This window comes from Ceratotherium simum, chromosome 1 (genome assembly GCF_057802395.1).
Source record: "Ceratotherium simum simum isolate JZ-2026a chromosome 1, ASM5780239v1, whole genome shotgun sequence".
Lineage (NCBI taxonomy): Eukaryota > Metazoa > Chordata > Mammalia > Perissodactyla > Rhinocerotidae > Ceratotherium > Ceratotherium simum.
The window spans coordinates 109,570,597-109,594,505 of NC_141900.1; the positions used below are offsets into that span (position 1 = coordinate 109,570,597).

At 51.2% G+C, this 23,909-nt stretch overlaps 1 protein-coding gene across 2 annotated transcripts in view; it reads right to left on the minus strand.

Annotated features, from left to right (window-relative positions):
- The window catches only part of PTPRN2 (protein tyrosine phosphatase receptor type N2), a 915,358-nt gene that overhangs the window by 108,883 nt on the left and 782,566 nt on the right, over positions 1 to 23,909 (minus strand). For both annotated transcript variants that reach the window (XM_087433803.1, XM_087433800.1), the window contains one exon: positions 6,541 to 6,753. In XM_087433803.1, coding sequence (XP_087289929.1) covers positions 6,541 to 6,753 — 213 coding nt within the window. The remainder of the gene's footprint in view (positions 1 to 6,540; positions 6,754 to 23,909) is intronic.

Consider the following 23,909-nt stretch of genomic DNA (forward strand, 5'->3'; position numbering starts at 1 on the left):
GCTTTGGGCCCCTCCCTGTCATCCCAATTACCTCGTAATTACGTATGGACTTGGGCTGCTTCCTATTGTTTCATGCAGTTTTATGGGAAACTCTTTATCTACAAGAAATCATAAGCTGAGCAGAGAAATGGTGTCAACTCTTCTTCACACCACGAAGAGAAGCTGGTGGAGTGGGCCTTCAGGTCTGGGAGTCAGAGGAGGTTCTGTCCTGTCCCGTGTGGGGGTGGGACCTGGCCAGCCAACCTACTCTCCTGAGCCTCGGGGTCTGGCTGCCGGATGTCCTCCTAATTCAGCTCTGCCACCGGCTGGCCATGGGACCCAGGACAAGTCACGACTTATTTGATCCTCATTTTCCCCATGTGTAAAACAGGGATGGCAAAGCGACCCTACCTGCCTCGCACAGCTGTGAGGAGTGAACAGGTGGCCAGTGTGGGCTTTCAAAGGGCCTTCACGGGCATCGCGAGACGGGAGCCAGTGACTGAGGGTGAGGACGCCGGAGCTGAGAGCGAGGACTCTTACAGAACCTCCCTGTGCAGGTGCCATCTGAGGGGCTCCTCTGGCTTCTGCAGGCTGCAAGCACGCTGATTCTGACAGTGAGACGGCAAGGCAGACCAGAGCATTACCCGGATTAGAGAGGACTAAAGGTGTCCCCTTCCACTAGCCCCTAAACTGCCCTCAATCAGTCGCCATGTGAGGACAAGTATTTTCCTCCAGGAGCCTCCTAGGCTCCTTCTTCCCGTGGCTGTTACAGAACAAAACGAGACGACTGGGAAAGTCGCCTGACACAGAAGAGGCGAAGCGTGCGCTCCCTCCTCCTTCCCTCTCATCTTCCTCGAGGCAACTTCCTGTCCTTCCTTAAACAGTTATTCAAGTAAGATCCAGACCCGCTAATGCACTACAAAATGAAAACAAAACAGAGTAAGTAACACAGAAACCAAGGGAAGCCACAGAATCCGGGCCTTAGAATTCTTAGTATTAGACAACCCAACCATCTCACCGAGTGGTCTGTTGCTTTCAATTGAGTCTGATCTAATTCTTGTCTGATCACAGGAATGGCTGGCTATATTAGGATGGCGACATGTTTTATTTTCATGTTTAGATATTTCTTTGGCAATCTTTCCAGACTTCAGCCTCCTCTTGAAGATCTATTTCCAAATCTCAGGAGCTATTTTTGAGGAAACGTTGCATGGAAACTGGAGAACGGGCATGTATTGCTGCTTTTAGAGACCGCATGTTTGAAAATCAAAGATTTATGAGAAAAACGCACTACAAGTGGATGTCTTCCAGAAAAACATTCAACTCAGAGTGGAAAGGTATCTAGAAGATTCAACTGAGCTTGCAGCACAAAACTGTGGGCCCTAATACTGATCATTTGAAACTGAATGCACACACAAACTACCCAGGTTCTCGAAATGTTTGGGACAAACATGTCCCTTTGCTGTCATCAAGGCACAGACTTGCACGAGTTCCTTAGGTTATCATGTGACTGCCTGGAGACGCTGACACTTGGCACCCACCAGGCTGGTTACTTAATTGACAGTGAAGCCCAAGGCTGCCTCTAGGATGGCACAGCACAGGAGACCCTGACGAGGCTGCACCCTCAGGAGCCTGGCTCCATGTGACGAAGCAAAACACACACACCCTCGAAACCAAATCAGTGTTTGGGAAGGTTCAAGAGAATTCTACCTACAGACACTGGTACTATCTGCTACTTCTGCAAAGCCAAAACCAGAGAAATCCCAGTTCTCAGGCTGGACTAGATTATAATAAAAAGAAATGTTCTTTAATAATATTTTAGGGCACCCTCCCATTTTTTAGCCAGATAGATTTTACTTATTAAAACTTTGCAAAAAAAATTATATTGGGCCAGCCCCAATAGCCTAGGCCCAGGTTTGGTTGCTGGGCGTAGAACCACACCACTCGTCTGTCAGTGGCCATGCTGTGGTGGTGGCTCACATAAAGAAAGAAAAAAAGAAGAGTAAGATTGGCAACAGACGTTAGCTCAGGGTGAATCTCCCGCAGCCAAAAAAAAAAAAAATTATATTGACCTGAAAATTTAAATGTAAAGCAAAGAAAAGCTATTGTAAGATCTAGCGCTGACCGAAATGGGAGGCTCTTCAGAAACTTGTGGCGGGGCCAAGTAAACCTCAGCCAACTTCACTGTTTTCCACCTAACTTGGGAATGCCCTATCCACTTCTATGGCCAGTGATTACACCAATGACAGAAGATTCAACTCAACCAGAAGACGGGTCCCTTCCTTCAGAGCCCAGGAGAGTACGCCGACCTGTGACATGCCGTCTCTGAGCGCCTGGCTCTCCCTCACCCTGAGGGCAGAGGTCAGGGTGCGTCCAGGCTCACCGGCACGTCAGCCTGAGTCCAGGGAGCACCCCACACAGCAGCAGTCACCACGCACCCCAGCATAACATCAAGAATCAGCCGCTAAGGGGAGCAGCGACAACCTCTATGTGCACTTCGAGGCTGTTTACAGGCCGTCCCATCACCAGGATGCGTGCTTTCCTCTGGGTCTGGTTCCAAAGGCCTCCAAGTAACAAGGAAACCTGCTGGGTATTGTGAAATAAACCATCAAAAGAGAACGTGCTGAAAATTCCACAGGAGTCTCTGCCCTCGTGTGGGGAATGGAGAGGGGCCGGCAGAATACTAAACTTGCTGCTCCAAGATGATCAAAGCCTCCAAGAAATGGAGGCAACACTCAGAGAGACTCGGAGAGAAAAATGAGGGGAATGTCTTCTAATCATTGAACGACTTATTTCTGCACAGTTTTACCCAATCACCTTCCATAGATATAGGACACTTACGTGAAAAAATGCATAATGTGGGTATGCCAAAATCACAATTCTTTGGTGCCTGTACATCATCTGTAGTAAGCACGTGTATGTAAATATATACACATGTACACATACATGTATACATATAACATAATACATATATGTGACATGACATGCCAATTTGGGCACAAAAAGAATAAAAGTTAAGAAATTGGCTTCCTAGATAATGAAGTACAGATTTAATCCAAATACGTTTACATATTTAGAAGAAAAAAATGACATTTACTAAACCAATGGGGAAAAGTTTGGTGGCAGTATTCCATTTAAAAAATGACCTTTAATTATTAACTTCAATTATTCTAGAAGTTAATATACCCAATTCTTTCAAGTTTCAGCAAACTACACTTCGATAGTGCATCATCTGGTGACACTGATATCTTGTTAAGTGTCAAAGTATGAGAGTCTATCAAGAAAGATTTGCTTTCCAACAGGTAAAGCAAACAAAAAAATCACACACACACTTGCAAACTAAGAAAGCTTTAAAATACTGACTCTGTCTATGAAATAGTTCTCTTTTGAGGAAGAAAAGAAAAAATGTCTGAACATGTTTGCATTAGAATCTGATAATGCAAACTGCTAACTGCTGTGGAACAGCTCTAGGAACAGCCCGGTGATTATCCAGGAGCTCCCATGAATCCACTGTAACCCAGAGCCCCAGACCACGAATGACAAGCGGGCAGGGGTGCCGCACAGGCTGCCGTGACCTCAGGGACAGATGTCAAAGATGTGCACCCTAAGGGCTGATTCAGACTTACGCTGTATAAGGGTCAGCTACACGGGGGCCTTCCCGATGGGGGTGTCTGCAATGATATGGCTGCCTGCCGTGCTGCTGAATGGGGCACGTGGATTCCCCTTTCTGACTCTCCGGGAAGGAGGGACCATATACCCAGAGACCACCAGTGCCTCCTCCAGAACACCAGCTCCGAGCTTGAAGGCCTGTGCTCCTCCTCTTTCCCTGCAGAACACTTGGCCCTTTTGTTTGAAGGCTAACTCCGTATTCTGAAACTAATAAAGCTTATTGCATTGCTACCTCAATTCTATCATTCCTAGTCACTTACTTCTAACCTAACTTACATAGTCATCTTTTTCTCTTTAGAAACTTTATAAAAATGAATTGAGTATTTCCATCATGTCCCCCTGAAATAAAGCGTAATATTAAATTGTCCAATTTTCCTTGTAACCCAGTGATAAGAACTGTGATGAGGTCTATCCATAACCTCACTGGTACTATAGAATTAGCAAAGTGTAGAAGTTCAAGGATTTAAAAATAAGTAAGCATTTACGCAACAAGATACTTTTCCAAAAATTATTGTTTTATGCTTGCAATATTTTAAAAAACTTTACAGACAGATTTCTGAACTTGAAGGGAGTCTCAATGGCAGCTCTAGAAAACCCAAATGAGATATGAGTACATTAATAAATTGACACGTGCTTCATTTACAAAGGTAAACACCCTCTATCTGTAACATGCTTTCACGAGTCTTTAATACATGACGAGGCTAAATTTAGAGCTAAACATCATGACACCCCCATCCCCATTTGCTGAGTCCTGCTCTGCTAAAAACAAATCAAAACACACCAGGCTCAGCACTCTTGTCATAGTCAACAGTCCACTACAAGGGGGCAAACCTCCACATTTCATCAGAGTAGTTCTCCAAAGGGCATTTTGTAGTGATTTCAAAACTAAGCCCACCAGAAAATCTTTACAATAATTTCATTTCCAAATTTTCCTAGATCATATTTTTAAAGGAAAAGTTTTTGCTGTTTTTTTCCCTTTTTATTAATCTGGGTTGAAGAAAAACACACATTTCATTTATTGTCTGGATTATAGATTCTTATTAAACGAACCAGAGCTCATTATAAAATCAATATCAACTTCACCACCATGCCCCCAGGAGGAACAGCACAAAGGTCACTCCAAGAAATTCAAACAATTTTCCTGCTGGAAGGCCATGATTTTAATTACAGAGACTATTAATTAGAGCTGTCATTCGGAAGATTATTTTTCTGTTAATTATCACAAAGTCAGTTCTACGTATGCATTTTCAACCTGCATTTTTGTCAAAATTAGTCATTTCTGCATGCAAGTCCAACCTTTCCATTCTTTCAATATTTTATATTTGAATTTCAAAGTGTATCAAAGGATGCCATGTCTTCTAAAAATCTACCGCCGTATGATCTCCTGTCACACACGGAACAAAACCGGGGTGATAATTTATTTATGTCCTGGCACAGACCTGGCCCAGAAGACCCAGAATCCTACACTGATGGTCTCGCTCAATAGAATTTCTGGATGAATTCTTACTAGTTTATGTGACATTTCTTCCAGGCTTCTTCAAACATGATTCTTCTTTTGCTTTGAAGCAAAGCTATGCACTGTGACTGAAATGCCATCTCCACACATTTGAAGTTGCCGTTTCTTCATAAGAAAAGATCGCACTGACCAGGCTTCTGATGTCCTCCAGAAAACGAGAGGCTTTTTCCATCACTGACAATACCAAGAATCCTGAAATGGGAAAGAAGCTATCTCCTGGCCTCCTCTAAGCATAGAGATTTTATAAATTCATCCCTGCTCCTTACATGGGACAGGGCAGGGCGGCCCGTGGAGCACAAAAAGTCAGCTCAGAGGAGCTCACGGGGGGCACGTGCAGGACAATCATTGGGGGGTGTTTTGTAGAAACAGCTCGAGAGTCCCCCCCCTTATAACTCTGATAGAATAATGATATTTAACCTGTATATGATTGTAAAATATTATGTATTATTTACAAGACACGTTACACATCATAATCATGTGACTAGAGAAAACAAAGAGTCTAATCCAATGGGAGAAAAACTTTCACAAATTTATATGGATTAAACTTTTAAAACGATGATTAAGTAAATTATTTTACCTTCCCAAATGGGAAAATATACATGGAGTTAAATGACATTTTACGCTAAAAGAAATCAAATGCCCTAACTTATATATATTCTGGGCTTGCATTGCTGTTAAGAAGGCACATTCTCATTACAGGACATTATTAAATGTGAAGTGTATGCCACAGAAGTTTCAAAAATTCTGTGAATTTTTTTATGTCCAATTTGGTCTGAACCTGCCTTCCTCACATTCTTGTTGGTTTCTAACGTGTCTGCAGGTGTGCCTGGAACACTTCTGTCTGACCAGCACACAGCTGCCACGTTGTTCTGGGAGACACCCTCAGTTTACCTTCCCTTTATCAGCGTTAGATCTCATCTATGCGAATAATGGCAGAGGGTGGCAACCGATGGGGTCAAAGATCTTTTCCTGTAAGGCCCTAAGGAAGTTCCCAATCTGAGACATCTTCGAACATCAACACAACCAATTTGTCTTGCAACTCTGGCATTTTTCATTAATAGTGGCCAAACTAAGAAAGATAACAGATAATACATAATTCATGTATTGTACTTTCTCCACACTTCTAATTAGCAACCCACTTTCACAGCTAACATGAGACTATCCAAGAACAGCGTAAGATTAATATAGAGCAGTAAAACTGTGGTTGCAAGGTATTTACATGAATGCTAATGAGAAGTTTCAAACTGTCATCATAGAAGAACCCAAACTATGAATAAATGAACAACTGCTGGGGATGGGGGAGGGGCCAGAGGCAGTTAAATAATCTGTTCAGCTGATGAATCAAATGGAAGCAGCACTTAACAGGAGGTCTCTTTTACCTGGTAGGCGGCCGTGGCATCCGGGCCCGGGTGGCCCCCTGGTCCCGAGAGCTTCTCCTTCAGCCTGTAGTGAGAGCCGTGGCGAAGACAGTAGATGATGCCGGAAGCCAGGAGGATCCCCAGGATGGCAGCGATGGAGATCAGGGTGAGCACGATGAACTTGGTTGAGTCCTCTTGCTCTGCCTGATGAGGCAGAAGCTTGAGTTTGCTTTTCTGTAGAACAGGAGAGAGGGGCATGTTAGTACCTAACAAATCATGAGCTCCTAAAAACCATCCTTTCCAAACACAACTCCAAATGTAATGCTCAACACAACACACACAGCGTTGGCATTAGAAGAACAGGAGGGCCGTCCAGAGCAGCAGCCCTCCGGCGAGAAGCAGAAGTTATGTAACAAGAGCACACCACAGATTCCAGTGTTTTCAGGAGGAAAGTTAGAGCCACCACTTTTTTCTGTCTGAATGGTGGCCGTTTATCAAACTTAAACATATAAAGTCTGGCAGTTAATTTACTGGCCTAAGTAAAATAAAGCGTTCATCCTTTCTCTTAAACAGGTGTGAGGAAAATTCATCAATTTACCCAGAGCACGCGTCCCAGATGTTTGGGGGGTGGAGGGGAGGGGCCCTAGACCTGCTGTGGTTAGAAGCCAGCAGTGGAAGTCCAACAAGTCTTCGCGCACAGAACAGGGCTGGGTTTTGAGTTTCACGCTAACATTCTCGGTAGTGCTGCAGGGGAGTTGCCATCCTGACGGAAGCCGCTCCGCTTGCCTTCCGAGGCCCGTCACCGGTAGGACCCCACCTCCTGGGCCCTCTCCGCACGAGCGCCTGGGGCGCAGACCCCAGCACCTGGCTGGCACCTCAGCACCGCTCCCTGGAAGACTGAGGGGCGTCTGGAGCACGACGGTCCAGGAGTTCACTTCTGGGCGGTGTGAAAAGTCAGGGAGCCAGACTCCAACAAATTCTCATCACTTCACGGGGCGGGGGTGTGAGAAAACCCTTCTGGGGCATTTCACGGGTCCCCACGTGCAAAGAGTTGCACGGTGCTCGCCCTCATTAGCTTCATTATGAGGAATATTAGCAACAATTAAAACCGGCGCAGGAAGAGGGAGAGGACGGCGGCGCCGCGACTCCGGCCAGCGCGCCCTTCCACAATTACTCGGGAAATGAATGGAAACGCACGCCCCCGCCTCGGTCCTGGTTGCTACAAGATGAGAACAATTAGCAAACTCCTTTCCACCACCTAATTTCGCGTGGTAACAAAATGGATTTTTCCCCTTGAATGCCTGGCCGGCCTATTCATTATCTCTCTTCTATTAGTAATTTTCTGCTCCGTATTCACCCTCCCAACTCGTCATTTCCTCCTGTCTCCGAGTGTACACAGGGCCTCTGATGTCAGGCTGGGCCATTTTTATCTTGTAATCATAAAGGCCACCAAGGCAATTATCGCCGGTCTTGACTGGAAAAGCTGGTCATTAATTAGCCTCCTTTTGCCTTCGGTGCTGCGGATTAGCCGGTGCCGGGACTGAGTTAATGGAAACGCGGGTTAAATGAGAAAAGACGCCTGATTTTCCTGCCTGGATGCGCGGCTCCGCGGACAGCGAGGTTCGCCAACCGCGGGAGGGGACGGCGGGGGTGGTGGTGGGGCGGGGGCGCAGAGAGGGGGAGGGACCAGGATGCCGGGGAGGGGGCGAGCGCGGCGCGCCGCGCCGCAGCCCGCGGCCGGTGTGGCCCGATCCTGCGGCCGCCTCGGCGGGGAGACCCTCCGCATCCCCTCTCCACCTCTCCCCTCGCCCCTCCCTCCCCGGCCCACGCGGCCGCCTCCAGGAAGAAGTCACCCCAAGGCAGCCGGCGTCCCCCCGCCGCCCGGTCGCCCCGCACCTGGTGCCCGCCCCGCGCCGGGCGAGATCCAAAACCACACAAACGGGACCCGACGCGGCGCCGCGAGACCCAGGCGGGCGGAGGGCGGGCGACCGGCCCGGGTCCTCGCCCCGCGCGTCGCCGGTTCGCGCCCGTCCGACAGCGGCGGCGGGTTACAGGGGAGCGCGTCCCTCGGTGCCCTCCCGGGCGGTCAGCACCGAGAGGCCGCAGCGCGCCGGGCCGGGGGAGCTGCCCAGACCCGGCCGGGGTCGCTCCCGGAGAGCGCCCGCCAGGCTCCGGGCCGGGGTCCGGGGTCGCCGGTCGCCGCCCCGGGTTCGCGTTCCGCCGACGGGGCCGCCTCCCTCCTAAATTCCCTCCCCCAGGAGAGAGCCTAGAAGGGGTGGAGGCGTTTCCAGCAGGACGGCTGTCCTCCCCCCGCCCCCCGCGCCGCCGGGAGGCTCCTTCGGGACCGCCGAGCCTCGGCAAGCAGAGCAGGACCACAACAAAGGAGGCGACGCGGCCGAGGAGAGGGCGTCCCGCTGCCTCCCAGGCCGGCCCGGCCCGGCCCGCCTGGCGGTCACTGCGCGCCCCTCACCCCGCCCAGGCGACTGGCGGTCCCCGCGCCCCCCACCCCCAGGGCGTCCGGCTCAGGCATCGGGAGGACCTGCGCGCCCACGTGGCAGACGGCGCCTGACAACAGGGACTTCCTGAGCCTTCCTGCCCGGCGACGTGAGGCGCACACGCGCGCGGTGACCAGCCTGGCTCCGAGGGGACGCGCAGTGCCTCCATGTGTGGCAGGCGCATCAGTGCGCACCCGACCGACTGTAGCACGCGCCCTGGGGACGAAGGGCCGGCTGCGGGCGTGGGGCGGCCGGAGACGCAGGGTTTCGCCGCCAGGGCGGCCGCAGGCTCACCGTGAAAGGGGCAGCCGGTTGTCACTCGGTTCCAGGTGAGAGGCCGTGAACGCACAGGAGCGGCGCCGAGGAGGAGGTGGCGGTGCCCACACGTTAACCTGGCTCAAGCCTGGGGCGACAGGAGACACCCCGGGCGGGCGTTCACCGGGAGGCCGCGCCGCAGCTCTTCTCCGGGAGGCCGAATGGCCGGCACGGTCCTTGTCGCCAGAAACCGACGGTCACCGTGACCCGAGACGCGCTCAGAAGACGCGGGGAACGGAACCGGGCCTGCCCGGCTGCCTCTCACGCGGCGCGCTGGTAATTTACTCAAAGGTCAAAGGAAAATGTCAAGGAGAGTGACTGCCCTAAGAGCCCGCTGCCCCTCCTCCCGCCGCCGGCCCCCGCTGGGTCCCCCGCGCTCCCGGAGGAGAAGGGAAGGAGGCGAGGGAAGAGGACGGAACTCCATGCCCATTGAGTCCCTTGTCTCTGGTCTCCTCCAGGCCCCCGCAGAGAAGGGGTGACGGTGGTCCCCAGGCTGGGCGGGAGCCGCCAGGTTACCTCCCAAGGCCCACGCGCAAGGAGGACGTTCCTGTAGCCAGGGAAGAGGGGTCGACGAGGCTGGGGACGGCGGGCACCGGGTCGCGGCGGGGCCTGGACACCGGGGGCCGTCGGTGACGGTGGGCAACGTCGGAGTGAGGGACGGGAGCGGGGTCTGCCCCGGAGGGGAAGGCGGAGTTGGAAGAGGGATCCCGGGTTCGACCAGTCTGACGCTGAGGTCGCGGGATCCCAGGGCCCGGCTGGGAACCCTCCCTCCCGCAGGCCGGCGGGCTTCTCGGCTGGAACCCGAGAAGTCACTCTTCCCCGGCCCCTCCCCCCACAACGGTTCCAACATCCTACCCTGTGCTGCGCGGGAGGATCAATCCGGGAGGGAAAACGGGCTGTAAGTCAGCTCTTAAAGAGTCCCGCGAGAAACGAAAATTTATAGAAATTCTACTTTAAAAAAAAGTTACACAGTGAACTCCCCTCCTTGGCAAAGTGATTGAGTTTAAATAACTTTACAATTATTTCATTTCCTTTCTTTTTGTGGAGTTAAAAAAAAAACCAAACTTCAAACCCTCGCTAACTAGGAGCTTGAAGAGAAAAAAATGAGTCTGCTATCAGCTTAAAAGTGAATTTGATCCACAGTCCTGTCGGTCCCAGGTGTGACTTGGGTGGGCCTCAGCTCCCCAAGACTGGGCGACTTGAACTACAGGTACTCTCCTGAAGCCTTGTCCCGGGGCCCAGCCCTGCAGAGAGCCCACCGCTAATTAGAGGCATCTTGTCAGTCTTGACTTGAAACTGAAAGAAAATAATGTTTAAATATTTATGACTTTGACATTTACAGTCAGGCGTCTGTTAAAAGCGGAACACCTCCTTCTGTACAGTAGCAGCTCGCTTTGCTGAAAGTTTGGAGCAGCGGGTGGAGTGAGGAGGAAGGGGTGGAGAGAGGGGCAACGCCGCAGAGCAGCAGGGTATCTGTGCCCCCCACCTGGTGGGAGACACACATGCAGGCACCTAGTACTAAGTTTTCAGATGCAGAAAAGTGGGATTTTAAAGTAATCAGGAATAATTAAGCCAGCTTTTTCTATCAGCTTAGATGTATCTTAAGAGTAAACTGAAGTACAATATTGCTTACTTCTTCCGCTCAACCATCCCCACCTGCAGCTCCTTGAATTTAAAATACAAAATATTGCAAAAGCTGTGATTTGAAATAAATGTGTGACCACAGAGACAATTTGTGGAATTGCTCTTAGAAATCGGAAGCTACAGACACTGTCCTGACCTATTTAAACTATTTTGATCTGTGCTTGTAAGTGAAGGTGCATGGCGCTTCCCTTACATTATCCTCTGAGCCACTCATGGCAAAGTATCTTCAAAACTTTTCGTTCTTTTTTTTCAGCTGTCCATGTGGTAAACTTAAAAGGAAGAAGAGAGAAGAAAAAAGAACATTCTATACCCAACTTGATTGTGAAAACTGAGGCAGCCACATAAATACAACACTTTATGGTGACAAATATTTGTTGACAGGTAGCAAAATTTAGTATTTTTCCAAGGCTGTGCAATGTAACCAGTTAACAAGAGCAATTCATTGTCTAAGTCACTGACTTGCCATTTTAAAATACAGTCCTACCAAAAAACTTATGGGCACAAGCATTCAATTTCATTAATATTAAACTTCTAATGTGGTTGATGTTTTAATTTGTATGTTTCTAAGGAATTTGACTTGCAAACCCAGCCTCATCCTGTGTTCCTCTGTACTTTTATGTTACTGTAATTGTAAAGACCCTTTTCCCTGTAAAATTTAGAAATTAGTATTAGAGACTACCAATGAGTTGTTATAACAAGACTGCCTTTGGTTTCCTAGATGAAATTATTTGGAAATTTCATGCTAAATTTACTGAAATATATTTACTAAAATATAGTAACTATCACTTTAAAGCTGATCAAAATTTTTAACAGTTGTCAGGCCATGAGAATGACCAAACTTAAAAATATGGGGAGTGCGGGGTGTCTTAAAATATTTTAAAAGTATTTTTTAAAGCTGTTAACTGAACTATTTTTAATTTGGAATTCGCCACAGAATTCTAATAAATGAGAGAAGTCAGGCGGAAATAATCATGTATTAATTCTCTGCATTACAAAATCTTTTCAGAAGCTATTATCAGAGCAAGAGGCATTGCGGTCTGAATTCAGGGTGGGAGAAATCCTTTGTGCAACTGAAAGCCATTGTTCCTCGGTGCAGATGAAATTGTACTTGCAAATCTGCCATTCAAGTAGCCAAAAAAAAAAAAAAAAAAAAAAAGCCTATATGGGCAAAAGAAAAGACTCTCCAAGAAATAATTATTCTTAAATATAAACTTTAGTGAAAATAGGTGGGGATATGCTATTTTAAAATAGGCTATTTGCTGAGTTTTTTCAGGCATAGGCCTAAAAGTAAGTATACAAAACATAATAAATTGTCTATTTGCCATCTTTAAGCACTCTTAGAACATCAATTTTGGGGAAATACTCTGTTTTAAGATATCAGGGAATATTTACGGTATTTATGTTTAAAGGGGGAAAAACCACCCTCATGGGAACTAATTTTTAGGAGAGCTTGATAAACAACAAATTGTCTCCGGGAGAATAGAGAGCGATCAGCTGGGAACAGACCGAATGAATCAGCCCCCCAGGAGAAAGCCTGCCCTAGCCATCTTTCAGACCCACTGCCGGCATTTTTATTACACCCGAACTCAAACTCGGCCAATAAACTTGATGCGCCCGCTCGCGACCCGCGTTTTTGGTATGCACATTGGGTCCCCGAGGCCTCCTGTGACACAGGCGCACACGCGCGCCTCCACGGTCAGGTGTTTCCGTGGTCTCGAAGAAGGAGTTTCCCGCGCAGGATTGGAGTTTCTTTTTCTCCTCCTTCGTGGAGCCTAAGGAGCCCCATCCTCAAGACTCGGCTGGCGTCTCGGGTCAGGACCCGCTGGGGCGCTGCTCGGAACGTGTGGCCGGGAGCGCACGGCCCGTCTCGGCCCCTCCCCCACTCGACAGGCCGCAGGCTTTCTTGCCTCTCCTTCCCAGTCCCTCCCCCTCACTTATTTACCAGATCCCACAGAGGTCGGAAAGATCAGACCGAAGCGTCGGACACAAAGGGACGAGGGTTCCTGGGAGCCGCGGGTATTCACAGCACTGAGGGGTCCCGAAGCCCCGGGCCCCCTTCCCCGCGGGGACAATGCCATCGCCCAGCCTCCCCTGCCACAAAGCGCTTGGGCCGCGGGGCACAGACCAATGTCCCAAACGACGTCCGCGTCTCCCCAGGATCCCGGGGGTTTCACAGGCCAGGGCCGCACATCTCTGCTGCCCTACCCAACCACGGCCACCCCCTCTCGGAGGCCAAGAGGGGTGTCCTTGGCTGGGTGGGGGGCATTTCCTCCTGCGTTGGTAGGAAGAAATGAGCTTCCGTCTCCCTGCTCCTGCGCACAAACCTTCACCTCCTCGCACTTGCGCTCGCGTCTAAATTCAGGGAAGGCTGGCTTGGAGAAGACGACTTGGACCCCAGGCGGGGAGGCTCCCCGGAGCCGAGCAGGGACCGCTGTCTGCGGACTTAGCTCGGCACCTCGAAACCAGAGCAGAGGGACGCTCAGGGGGAGGGGCTGGGGGCAAGGCCCGGACAGCAGGGCCACCAGCGGGAGCAGGTGTCCACGCTGCTGACGGTGCGGCGGGGACCGCGGGCCGGGGGCTCCTCGCGGTTCTCTGGCTGTGCGTATGGGAGTGCAGTGGGCACTGGCGATAGCGACAAAGACCCCCCCCCCCCACAGCCGTCCAGCGTGGAGCGCGGCGAGCTCAGTGCACCGATGACACAAAAGGGCGGGAGACTCTCTCCGGCTGTAAACCCGATTCTGCTGAGGTTTCAACGTCTAATTTTGGGGTCCGCCCGACTGGAGCGAGGCTTCTTAAGGCCTCAAAGCAGCCCACAGTTCAGAACCACACAGGTAGTTAATGAGGGAAGGAAATGAAGTCCCTCCTTCAAACAGCTCCGCGTCAGAAGTTTCTCTCTCTGGCGAGCACGCGGCCGCCTCACCTCGGGGGGCCGAGAAAGCGCAGGTTCCGTTTGGGGGAGGGGAGGGGGCCGCTCCGAGGCGTTTGTCCAAACGGCTGGGGGACTCCGAGGACCCTCCACTCTCACCCACGGCCCCACCTGCCCCTCATACGCTCCTCCCTGCGCGCCCATCCAGTGTCCTCTAAGTGGGACACCCCAGCGGCACAGAGGCGCGCTCCCGGACCGAGTGCGGAGGGCGAAGAGCGCCCAAATGGGCTGGGAGGAAAATGCCCCCACGTTGGCTCCTCTCCATCCTGGAAGCTCGTCCAGTCCTTCCTTTTCTTTTCCCACACCCCTCCCCATCTGCGTGCCCCCGGCCCCTCTCTCGACGTTCTGAACTGCCCGGAGTGGACAGCGTCGCGACAGGAAGAGAGGAAAGCGCTCCGGGAGAAGTCCGAGGGGCAACGTCCGCAGTCTAGTCGGGCGGGCTCCGCGGGGCGCTGGAGGTGGAACAGCTGCCACCCCCTCTCAATCTTTGAGCCCAGGAAGAGCTGCCTACCCTGAAATGTCCACCCCAGACCCACTTAAGGATGGCCTCAGACGCAGACATCCCCTGCCAGCCGGAGCTTTGACAGGCGCCCTGCTGCGAGTCCGAGTTAGCCTCTGGTCTGGGCTCTCCGACGCCCAGGTCGCCCGTCCGAGTCGCCCATGTGCATCCTCTACCCTTCCCAGGTTCCAGATCCGCACCCCGCCACCTACGCACCTGGCGACGCCTTCGGTGGGTCCCTCTTGCTCCCTTTCGCCCCCACACCAACCCCTCTCCCGTCTCCTGCAGTCCCACCAGTGCCCGCGCCCCGGCCTGGAGCCCCTGGTTACCTGCAGCAGGGCCAGCGCCGGGTGCCCGAGCCGGAGGGGGGGGGGGCGTGCGCCGGGCCGAGCGGCTTCGGGGCGCGGCGGCCGGGGGCGGCGGCGGCGCCATCACCACCGCCAGCCGTTTCCCTGCGCCGGAGCCATAGACGAGCCGGGCCATCCTGCTTCTGACCACAAACTTCTCGGGCGGCCGGAGGAGACAAAGGTGCCGTGTGCCGCGGCTCCAGAAGCTGCGGCAGCGGGGCGGCACCAGCTCCGAGCCCGCGGGCGCCGGCAGCTCTGCGCGGCTGCTTGGCCGGGCCTCGGGGCGAAGTGCGCGGGGCCGGGGAGCGGCGAGGACGGGCGCGGGACGGTCCCCGCAGGGCCACCGGCCGCGCGCGCAGCTCCATCCCGCGCGGCCGCCGCGCCCCGCCTTATATCCGGCCCGGCGCGCACCCGGCCGGCGGCGGCGCGGCTCGCGGCCCAGCCACCGGTTGCTATAGCGATGTCCCCCCCCCACATGTTGCTGACAGCAATTGGCTAAGGGGCCGCGGCTCTCCGTACACCCTCTCCCGCCCGAGAGTATGAATGGACATCGGATTTGTCAGTCATTCGTTCAGCGCGGCAGCCCGGGCCTTCGCCTTTTCTTTCTTTTCAGCCTTTCTCCCTTTCATCGTCGAGTCGCACTTCATACTGGGCAAGTTCAGGGTGGCACTCGGGGGAGAGGGGACTCGGCAAGGAACGTCACCCCGCACGGCCCCACTGTGACCTCCGCTATGGGAGGCGTGGGGGCGTCGGAACTCTTTTCAAGAGAATAACGCACCGCAAATCGTTCTTTCGAGTTAGGTTTTTCCAGTTTTGCCGGGGGAGCCTTTTGCTCCCTTTCCAAATCGAAGCAGGCAGTGACGCAGGGCAAATCAGCGAGAAAGCGACCACCCGCTCGAGTTTTTAGGTCTCGAATGCTCGTACAACGCGCCTTGCCCCACGCGGGAACTAGTGAGAACTTTGCCACCATTTGGTCCCGGCGAACTGCAGGCCGCCAGCCCCAAACTCTGGACTGAGATGGCGGTGAAAAGGGAGGAATCGAGCTGCGTCCTCGCCTCCCCAGGTCAAAGGCCTGGACTGGACCACCGCCCCGCGGGCGGGAGGAGCAGAGCAGGTCCCAGGGCCGCGCTCCCAGTCTCTCGCGCCTCCCCGAGCTCCCTGATCCCCGGTGGGCCCAGGGTGCGAGTCAGGCAGGCGGCGCGCAAGGCCAAGCTGGGGTCTAGGGGGCGGCCAGGTCAGCTGCCCCCTGTGACTGGCCTCCCGCGGCCTCTTTGCCGCGCTCCCCCGGCCCTTTCCCCCACACTGTCCCTCCCAAAGCCCTGGACCCTCGGTCGCAGCCACAGGTTGAGGCACCCCCGGAGCGCGGCGCCCCCGCCGAGCAGCCGAGAGCGGAGAGCTGAAACCCAACATCTGTGTGTACAATGCGCTCTCCGAGGCCCACAGCTGCAGGAACAAGGGGAAGAAAGAAAGGAGTCGGGGGGGGGGGGCGATCTTGTCACACGCAGATGACAGTCTGCGGAGGGCTCTTTAGTTTCTCCTTTTCTGGAAACCCTGGAGCCCTCCTCCCAGTCCTCCTCTCCCACCGCTTGCCCATTGTTCCTGCGCTCGGGACAGCTGGAGACGGCGGCCCGCGCAGAGCAGGGCGGCCCCTCCTGACCCGACGCCCCTCCCGCCGCACACCCAGCGGCCCCGGCGCCCGCTCCTGCCCCTCCAGGGCAGACTCCGCAGCCCCCTTCCCCCACCTGCCCGACCGGGCGGAGCCTGCACCGCTTCCTCTCCCCTCCCTTCCACTCAGGCGCTGCCCCCAGACCCTCCCCGCGCCGGGGGCCTCGCCGTCGCGCTTCCCTCCTGGAAACCGAGGTCCATAAAGCCTCGGGGCCAGGGCTCAGGGGAAGGGGTCGTCAGTAGAGTTGAGCCGAGGGCCTGTGAAGCGCTCGCCTCTGTCTAAAATTGTCCTAGGGGCTCGCTTCCTCTGACGGAGAGCCTAGGCTAAGTCCTAGTTTGATTTGGTCTTTACAGGGGCCAGAGTCGAGCGCTTCGTAGAGCCGCAGCTCCTGTAGGCAGGTGTGGCCGAGCTCGCCGGGGGCAGGAGGCCTGCCTTCGCTTCGTCCGGCTTCGAGAAGCGCCAGGAAAAGGAGTTCCCGAGAAGCCGAAGGGGAAACGGCGGCTTTTCTCGGGTTCTCCACCCGCAGTGCACTCCGCCCCGTACACCCATCAGGCCAGGAGGGGGGAAGTCACCCGGGATCTCTGCGTTCCCGCGCCAGAGCAGGGCCTGCAGACCCCCCGCAAACCCGCTCGGGGCCGCGGCCCTCCGCTCTGCCCGCCCGCTGGGCCTCCCCGGAACGGTCCCCGTCCCCCCACCCCTGGGCCCACGCCCCGCACTGCGCAGGGGCCACCCTCTGAGGGACCTCCTCGAGCCAAGACCCAGTGGCGGTGGTTCCTGCCCCTCCCTGCCACCCTGCTCGGGCCTTGGCGTACCTCGCCAGCCTCCGGGGCGACCCCTAGCCCGGCCCTGGGCGGGGAAAGAGGGAGGAGGGGTGGTGGTGCACGGACAGGGGGCGCAGAGGAGGCGGGAGGGGGCTCGGGGAGCCCCGGCGGGGCGAGGGGGGAAACGGCGGAGAGAGGGGGCAGGGAGGGAGGGAGGCCTGCAGGAGGGGACCTGCCGCCCTCAGCCTCGCTGGTAACCGGCCTCTCCATAGCAACGGCCTGTACGCGCGCGCGTGTGTGTGCGCGCGCGGGTTCGGGTCGGGGGTTCCTGCACCTCCCCAGTCCTGGGTAGGGGGTCGTAGAATCCTGGGGGCGGAGGACAAGGAAGTCCCCTCCGGGACTGGAGGGCGGGCCTCCGAGGTAATGGGGACGCCGCGCCGGGCCGGGGCGGGGGCGACGCGCCCTGGCCTTGCGCTCGGCCCTAGGGGCACCAGGGGGCCGGGCCCTCGCTGCCTGTCCCGCCGGCTGCGGTCACAGGGCTCTGGGACATCGCGGGAGAGGCGCGGGCGGTGCGTCTTCGCCGAGACCCAGCACGGTGCCTCGCGGGGCGCGGCGGTGAGGACTCGGGCCGGGCGGCGGCGCCTCCGTCCCGGGCCGGCCGGAGTGTCCGCGCCAGGCGCACCTGGGGCCGGGGCGGGGCGGCGGGGCAGCAGCCGGGGACCCGCGCGCCGCCTCGGGGGGCGCCTGTCCGGGCTCACTTCTGCCGGAGGGGAACCGCGCGAGCTCCCGACCGCGGCGACACGCCGAGAGGCTCCGGGAGCCCGTGCTGCAGGCCGGGCCAGTCCCCAAGACGCGACCTCAGCAGCCACCCTCCACGCTGGCCCGCCCCGTGCACGCCCCTCTCGCTTTCTCTCCCTACATCTCCAGAGACACAACCAGGTGTGAGGACCCTACTCAGGTGGGCTGGAGAATGGTCCGAGGGGCGGCCCGGTTGCCTGTGGCCGTTTCGCTTGGCCAGCCCGTGTCCAGCCCCTCAATCACCAAGGTGGCCCAGACCCCACGCGGCCACCCGGCTCTACGACAGCGCGAGGAGAGCCCTGGCCGCTTCGTCCAGGGGTCTGGGGAGGCCAGAGGGGCCGCAACCCCAGAGAAGGCTGGAGCGCAGAACAGGGCGTGCAGCTCAAGACCAGCGAGCTTTTCGCTTTCCCTACAGACACGACACGACGTGATAGATAAGTACGTAAGTAAATTTATTTATTTAGCTAGTTTTTCAGTTGTCCCTAAGGGTTTTGCTTCCAACATCAAAGCACCACATTTCTGATTTAATCTGAATGTAATGACCTACCTGTCTCTCTAGTGCTTTCAGGAAGGAGGGGTGGGGAGGCGGCACAATTTAAGTTGGATGTGGTCACTTTTTAAATAGATGGGCCTTCAACGCTTAACGCAAGCAATCATAAGTGGAAAAGTATATTTTCTCCCACACCTTGGTGCACACCACACAGTGTATGCTTTGTGGGGTGGGTGAGTCGCCCACTCTCCTTCCCTCCCCCAAGGTTTTGACCCGCAGGAGCCTGGCTGTTTAACCGGCCCTCTCCAAGCTAAAGATAAACGGATTGCCTGGGGAATTCATTAAAAGAAACTATTTGTATTTTAGGTGCTGATCCTTTTAGTCTACTGTTTCAGAAACTGATAAATTAATCGACCAGGTTTTCAATCTATTTTCCTTTATTTTAAAATCCTCTCATTTCCAGGGCATGAAAAATGTTATCTTTTAATTCTTGAAAATACTTTAGATAAGTGCCTTGACAATAATATAAGACTAGATTCAGCTAATATCTTGAAGAACGAATGACCATGTTAGGATTTTTTTGTCATGAGAGCTTAGACTTCATTTAATCATAAATTTTAGTTTACGATTTCAATGGCATTTTCAGAGAAAACTTTTAAACATGACGCAAAATGTTTTTGGGAGGCATGTTGACTGAAACCATTTATATTCCATAAATGAGTCTATTATTTATCTCGAAATTAGGACTGTTTGGCTGATGAATAAAGTATACAGTGCATGTAAAATCCCCCCAGACTTGACCACGATTTGTTGATCCGGCTAACACTTCGCTGAAAGTGCAGCTCACATTTGTGATGTGTAAAACCTAATGTTTTGTGATAAGAATCTCATTTTCAATTGAGGGAACACCAAACTGCTATAGATCACATATTTAAGTGATTAGAATAAATTTCCAATGTACTAAATTATCAAAGAAAATGTATTTTTAAACAAATTAGAGAAAGACTCTCATGGGAAACGTGATTATTATAAAGCAAAACAACACCCATTTCAGGAATTTTGAATGATAATGGTAAGATCGGAAATGTAAAAACACTTTCTGGGATACTTGCTTGATTTCAGAAAATCTAAACCAATTTTATTTTTAAAATAAAACAATAATTTATAATAATGGTACACAAATTATATTTAAAATACTTTTGATTTGTAAATCCATTTATTAAAATGATTTTCAATTATAAAAATGAAGTTAGATCCTTTTGAATATTGTCGGTATGGGTATACGGTATTTTTATACATATATAATGTTAAAGCGAATAACATTTTATACTATCAGTGAAGGAATTTTGAAAAGAAAGACGTTTTAATTGGTCAAACTCCTAGTGAAACATAGTAATTGGCACTGAGATAATTTTAAAAAGAAGATACTTGCACAGGTCAGTTTGAAATTCATTAATTGTCAATAAATAGCTATTTTTTCCAATAATGGAAGAGCATTAGACACTAATGACAGGTCCTTACTCCTTGTGAAAGAAGACAGTCCATTGCAACAAGTGGGGGACCAGCATTGTAGCAGATTCCTCACCACCCACCCTTGCATACTGGAAGCAAAGTTTATCCTACAGGATGATCAAGGTCAGAACAGGGGAGATTCTTCAGGATAAGGTTTTGCTGAGTTTCTTACATTAGCAACTTTAAGATATTGCTATGAGATTGTTGCCCTTGCTTTAAGATTGAGAGGAATTGTGAAATAGTGAAAGTATTGGCTCAAATATTTTACTTTACTTCAAGAAAAATGTGAATTCTTTACTCGAAACACAAAAAAAGTCTTTTTTTTTGTTTTGAAAAAAATTGCCAACATACCTCAGCTTTTATTATTAGTTCTCATGTTGGCTCATATTCAGATTGAAATTTTTGAAATCCAAAAAAAGAAACTCTATTATGAAAGAGTGGATACCCCCTCCAATGGCTTAACATGATCACATGAAACCATTTTATTAAAAACAAAAAATGTATTTCAGCAAAAATTTATGCTTGAAGGATTGATTAGCAAATATGTAGGGATTTTTAGACTTTCTTTTTCAAACTTGGAAATTACAATTTCTGGGAGGACAAGAAAAGCCTCAAAGCCTTATTATTACTATTATTAGTTTGTCCGTTACAAGTAGCATTCTGAAAATCGCTATTCCTAGGGACAGATATTTACAAACAGAATAGTATCCCTACGGGTTAATCTTGTTTTTTATTCCCTAGATTAGAGAGTCTAGAAGATATATTCCTTTCAATCTACCTCTTCGTAAAGCTCTAACTTTTTATTATTTACAAAATAATGCTGTAAAAGTACATATTTAATAGCTCACGCTCAGTATAGCATATATATATTGTATGACTAGATTTTATCCTTCTTTACAAAATTGAGCTAAAATTCCTTAGAGTGAATGTTTGTAAGAAAGACTCATTACCACGTGAACAAGAATCTAACTTTTTTGAAAATGGCTAAATAATGCCATTATCTACAGATGAAACGAAACAGAATACTGCTGAGAAGAATATCCAGGTTATCTCTATTTTTCGGTTAAAAGCTCTTTCACATATTCTGTCAGTTACATACTACAAGTCCATTATAATTGTTTGGAAACAGTTTTTTCCTTAAATTGCTTTGGAATTAAAAGTAGAACAATTCAAGTAAATGTTTATTTCACAATTATATATTTCAGCTTTGTACTGCTCACATATACTTTTAAGAAAAACGCTGATGTATGCTCTAATATATGAAAATAGGCTCCAATTAAATGAAGGAGCAGCCTCAGCCTGACAGAGCTGGCCTTAGAGCCTGGGTTCCCCTGAAAAGCAATCACTATAAAGGGCTATTTTCTGATTTTATATAGTAAATATGTGTGCAACTATTTAGATCTAATGAGACAAAAATTCAGGGAGCAGCTCATTGCTTTTCATTCTGCCACAACATGGAGCCATCCCTGAAGGTTCGGGGTTAGCCATCACTGAAAACAGTTCCGTAATGGTACTTGAGAATTCTGTATGAATCCACCCATAGCTGCCAAATTAGCCAAATGAATAAAAAATAGTCGAATCTTCTATGATGTGTGTTGGCATTTTAGCAAGTATGGTACAAAATTAGCATATAATTTTAAATAAGGTGCTATAATGTACTGAGACTGTTTTTAAAATTCTTATAAACCTACCCAACATATATATCCTGATATCTTTCAATTCAAACACTTTAGGAAGTTCTATATTTACTTCAACATTTTCCCATCACATCTAAAACTCCTGTTTAGAATTATCTGGGGATATGCTCAAACATATCTAGAGATCTAGAACATATATAAACTAGAGATCTAGTCATATATTTTCTGACCATTTTTTTCCTCCTGATTCCTCCAAAACTCAGCTACTTAACCTGATCACCCCCCATTTCATACCCTCATCTCCAAATGGCTCTTGAGTAGTTCTAAAGATAAAATAAAAATAAACCTTTAAAGACAGATCACTTCCTCCCACTAAGAATATTTTTTAAAAGGCCATTTCACAAGAGTAGGGCCCAAAACATGGGGAGCCATGATGGCGTGGTGGGAAGAAGCAGTGGGCAGCTTCTCTGGGTGACACGGCAGGAGAATACGGCTCGCGTGTGGAATCCGCGTGTTCACAACAGAATCAGCTACTTCTCCTCCATTGGGCTTCCTGGTTTCCATGACAACAGCCTCTCTGTCCTAAATGTCCATCTTTGGGGTGAAGCTTCATCCTCCCATGACCGGTTCCTATTACTTCTTTCAGGCCATCACGTGGTCTGACGTTTCTCCTGGTCCCCACCTGTGTGATGGTGGTGGTCTGCCTAGAGCCGTCCTGGTGTCCTGTCTCCTCAGTTCACTGCCCTCAACCCTCAGTGTCTCCGCCTCAGTCCATGTGACACACTGCCTTTCCCTCACTTAGCATCCCACCAGCTCATCCTCAGATCCAGCAAAGGCTGGCTCCCTTTCCTCCAGCCAACCAAGTCCACAGCTGGTATGTCCAGAGCGCCCTTGCTTTCCGGCTCCCACTCCAGGAGCCACTGCATCAGCCGCCAGTAGGGGCACCCCTCTGCTCCTCATCTAGGCTCCCCCTTCCATGCCTGGGGAACACTGGCCTCCGTGCTGCGGCTCAGAGTCTTTCACTTGAAACCCAAAGCTGAACCCCTTGCCTTCGGAACATGTCAGTGCTCCAGATTTGTCATCCTCTCCCATACATGCACAGACACCATCTCACACACGTGCACACACAGCATCTCCCACCGTCACATACCATCTACATACATGTACACAGCCATCTCACATATATGTACACAATCCTCTCACATGCATGTACATTATCACCTCACATATATGAACACAACCATCTCACACACATGCCCACATATCATCTCACATACACACCACATAAGCTCACATATGTATATACAGCACCTCACACACACCATCTCACATACATATACATGCCATCTCACACTTGTACACACACCATCTCACATATGTACACACAGCATCTCACATACACGTACATGCCATCTCACACATGCACACACACCACCTGACACATGCACACAGCCCATCTTACACATGCACACAAACCATCTCACATACACGTACATGTCATTTCACACTTGCACACACACCATCTCACATACCCGTACATGTCATCTCACACATGCACACACACACCATCTCACGTACATGTGCATGCTATCCCACACATGCACACACATCATCTCATGCACATGCACTCACACCATCTCACATACACATACATGTCATCTCACACATGCACACACACCATCTCACATACATGTACATGCCATCTCACACATGTACACACACCATCTCATGCACATGCACACACACCATCTCACATACACGTATATGCCATCTCACACATGCACACACACCATCTCATGCACATGCACACACCATCTCACATACACATACATGCCATCTCACGCATGCACACACATCATCTCATGCACATGCACACCATCTCACATACACATACATGCCATCTCACACATGCACACACACCATCTCACATACATGTACGTCATCACATACATGCACACATACAGCATCTCACAAATGCACACACACCATCTCACAGACATGTACGGGCTTTTGTTTGTGTGGAGGAGAGAATACCACTTACTGAGCAGGGTTGCAGGGACATGCATTCTGTTTGCTACTTTTCCATATGTTGTCTCATGGAGCTCTCACAGAAACCCCACAATTTGTGCTTGTTATTGCCAGTTTTACTGATGAGAAAACCAAAGTTTTGAGAAGTAAAATTAGGATCCCCGCTGGTCTGTGCTAGAACCTCAATAAACATACACACACGCACCGTTTTACAGGGGAGACTCGGTTTCTAGCCACTGACTCGTGGGAGCTCCAGGCGAGCCCTGAGCAGC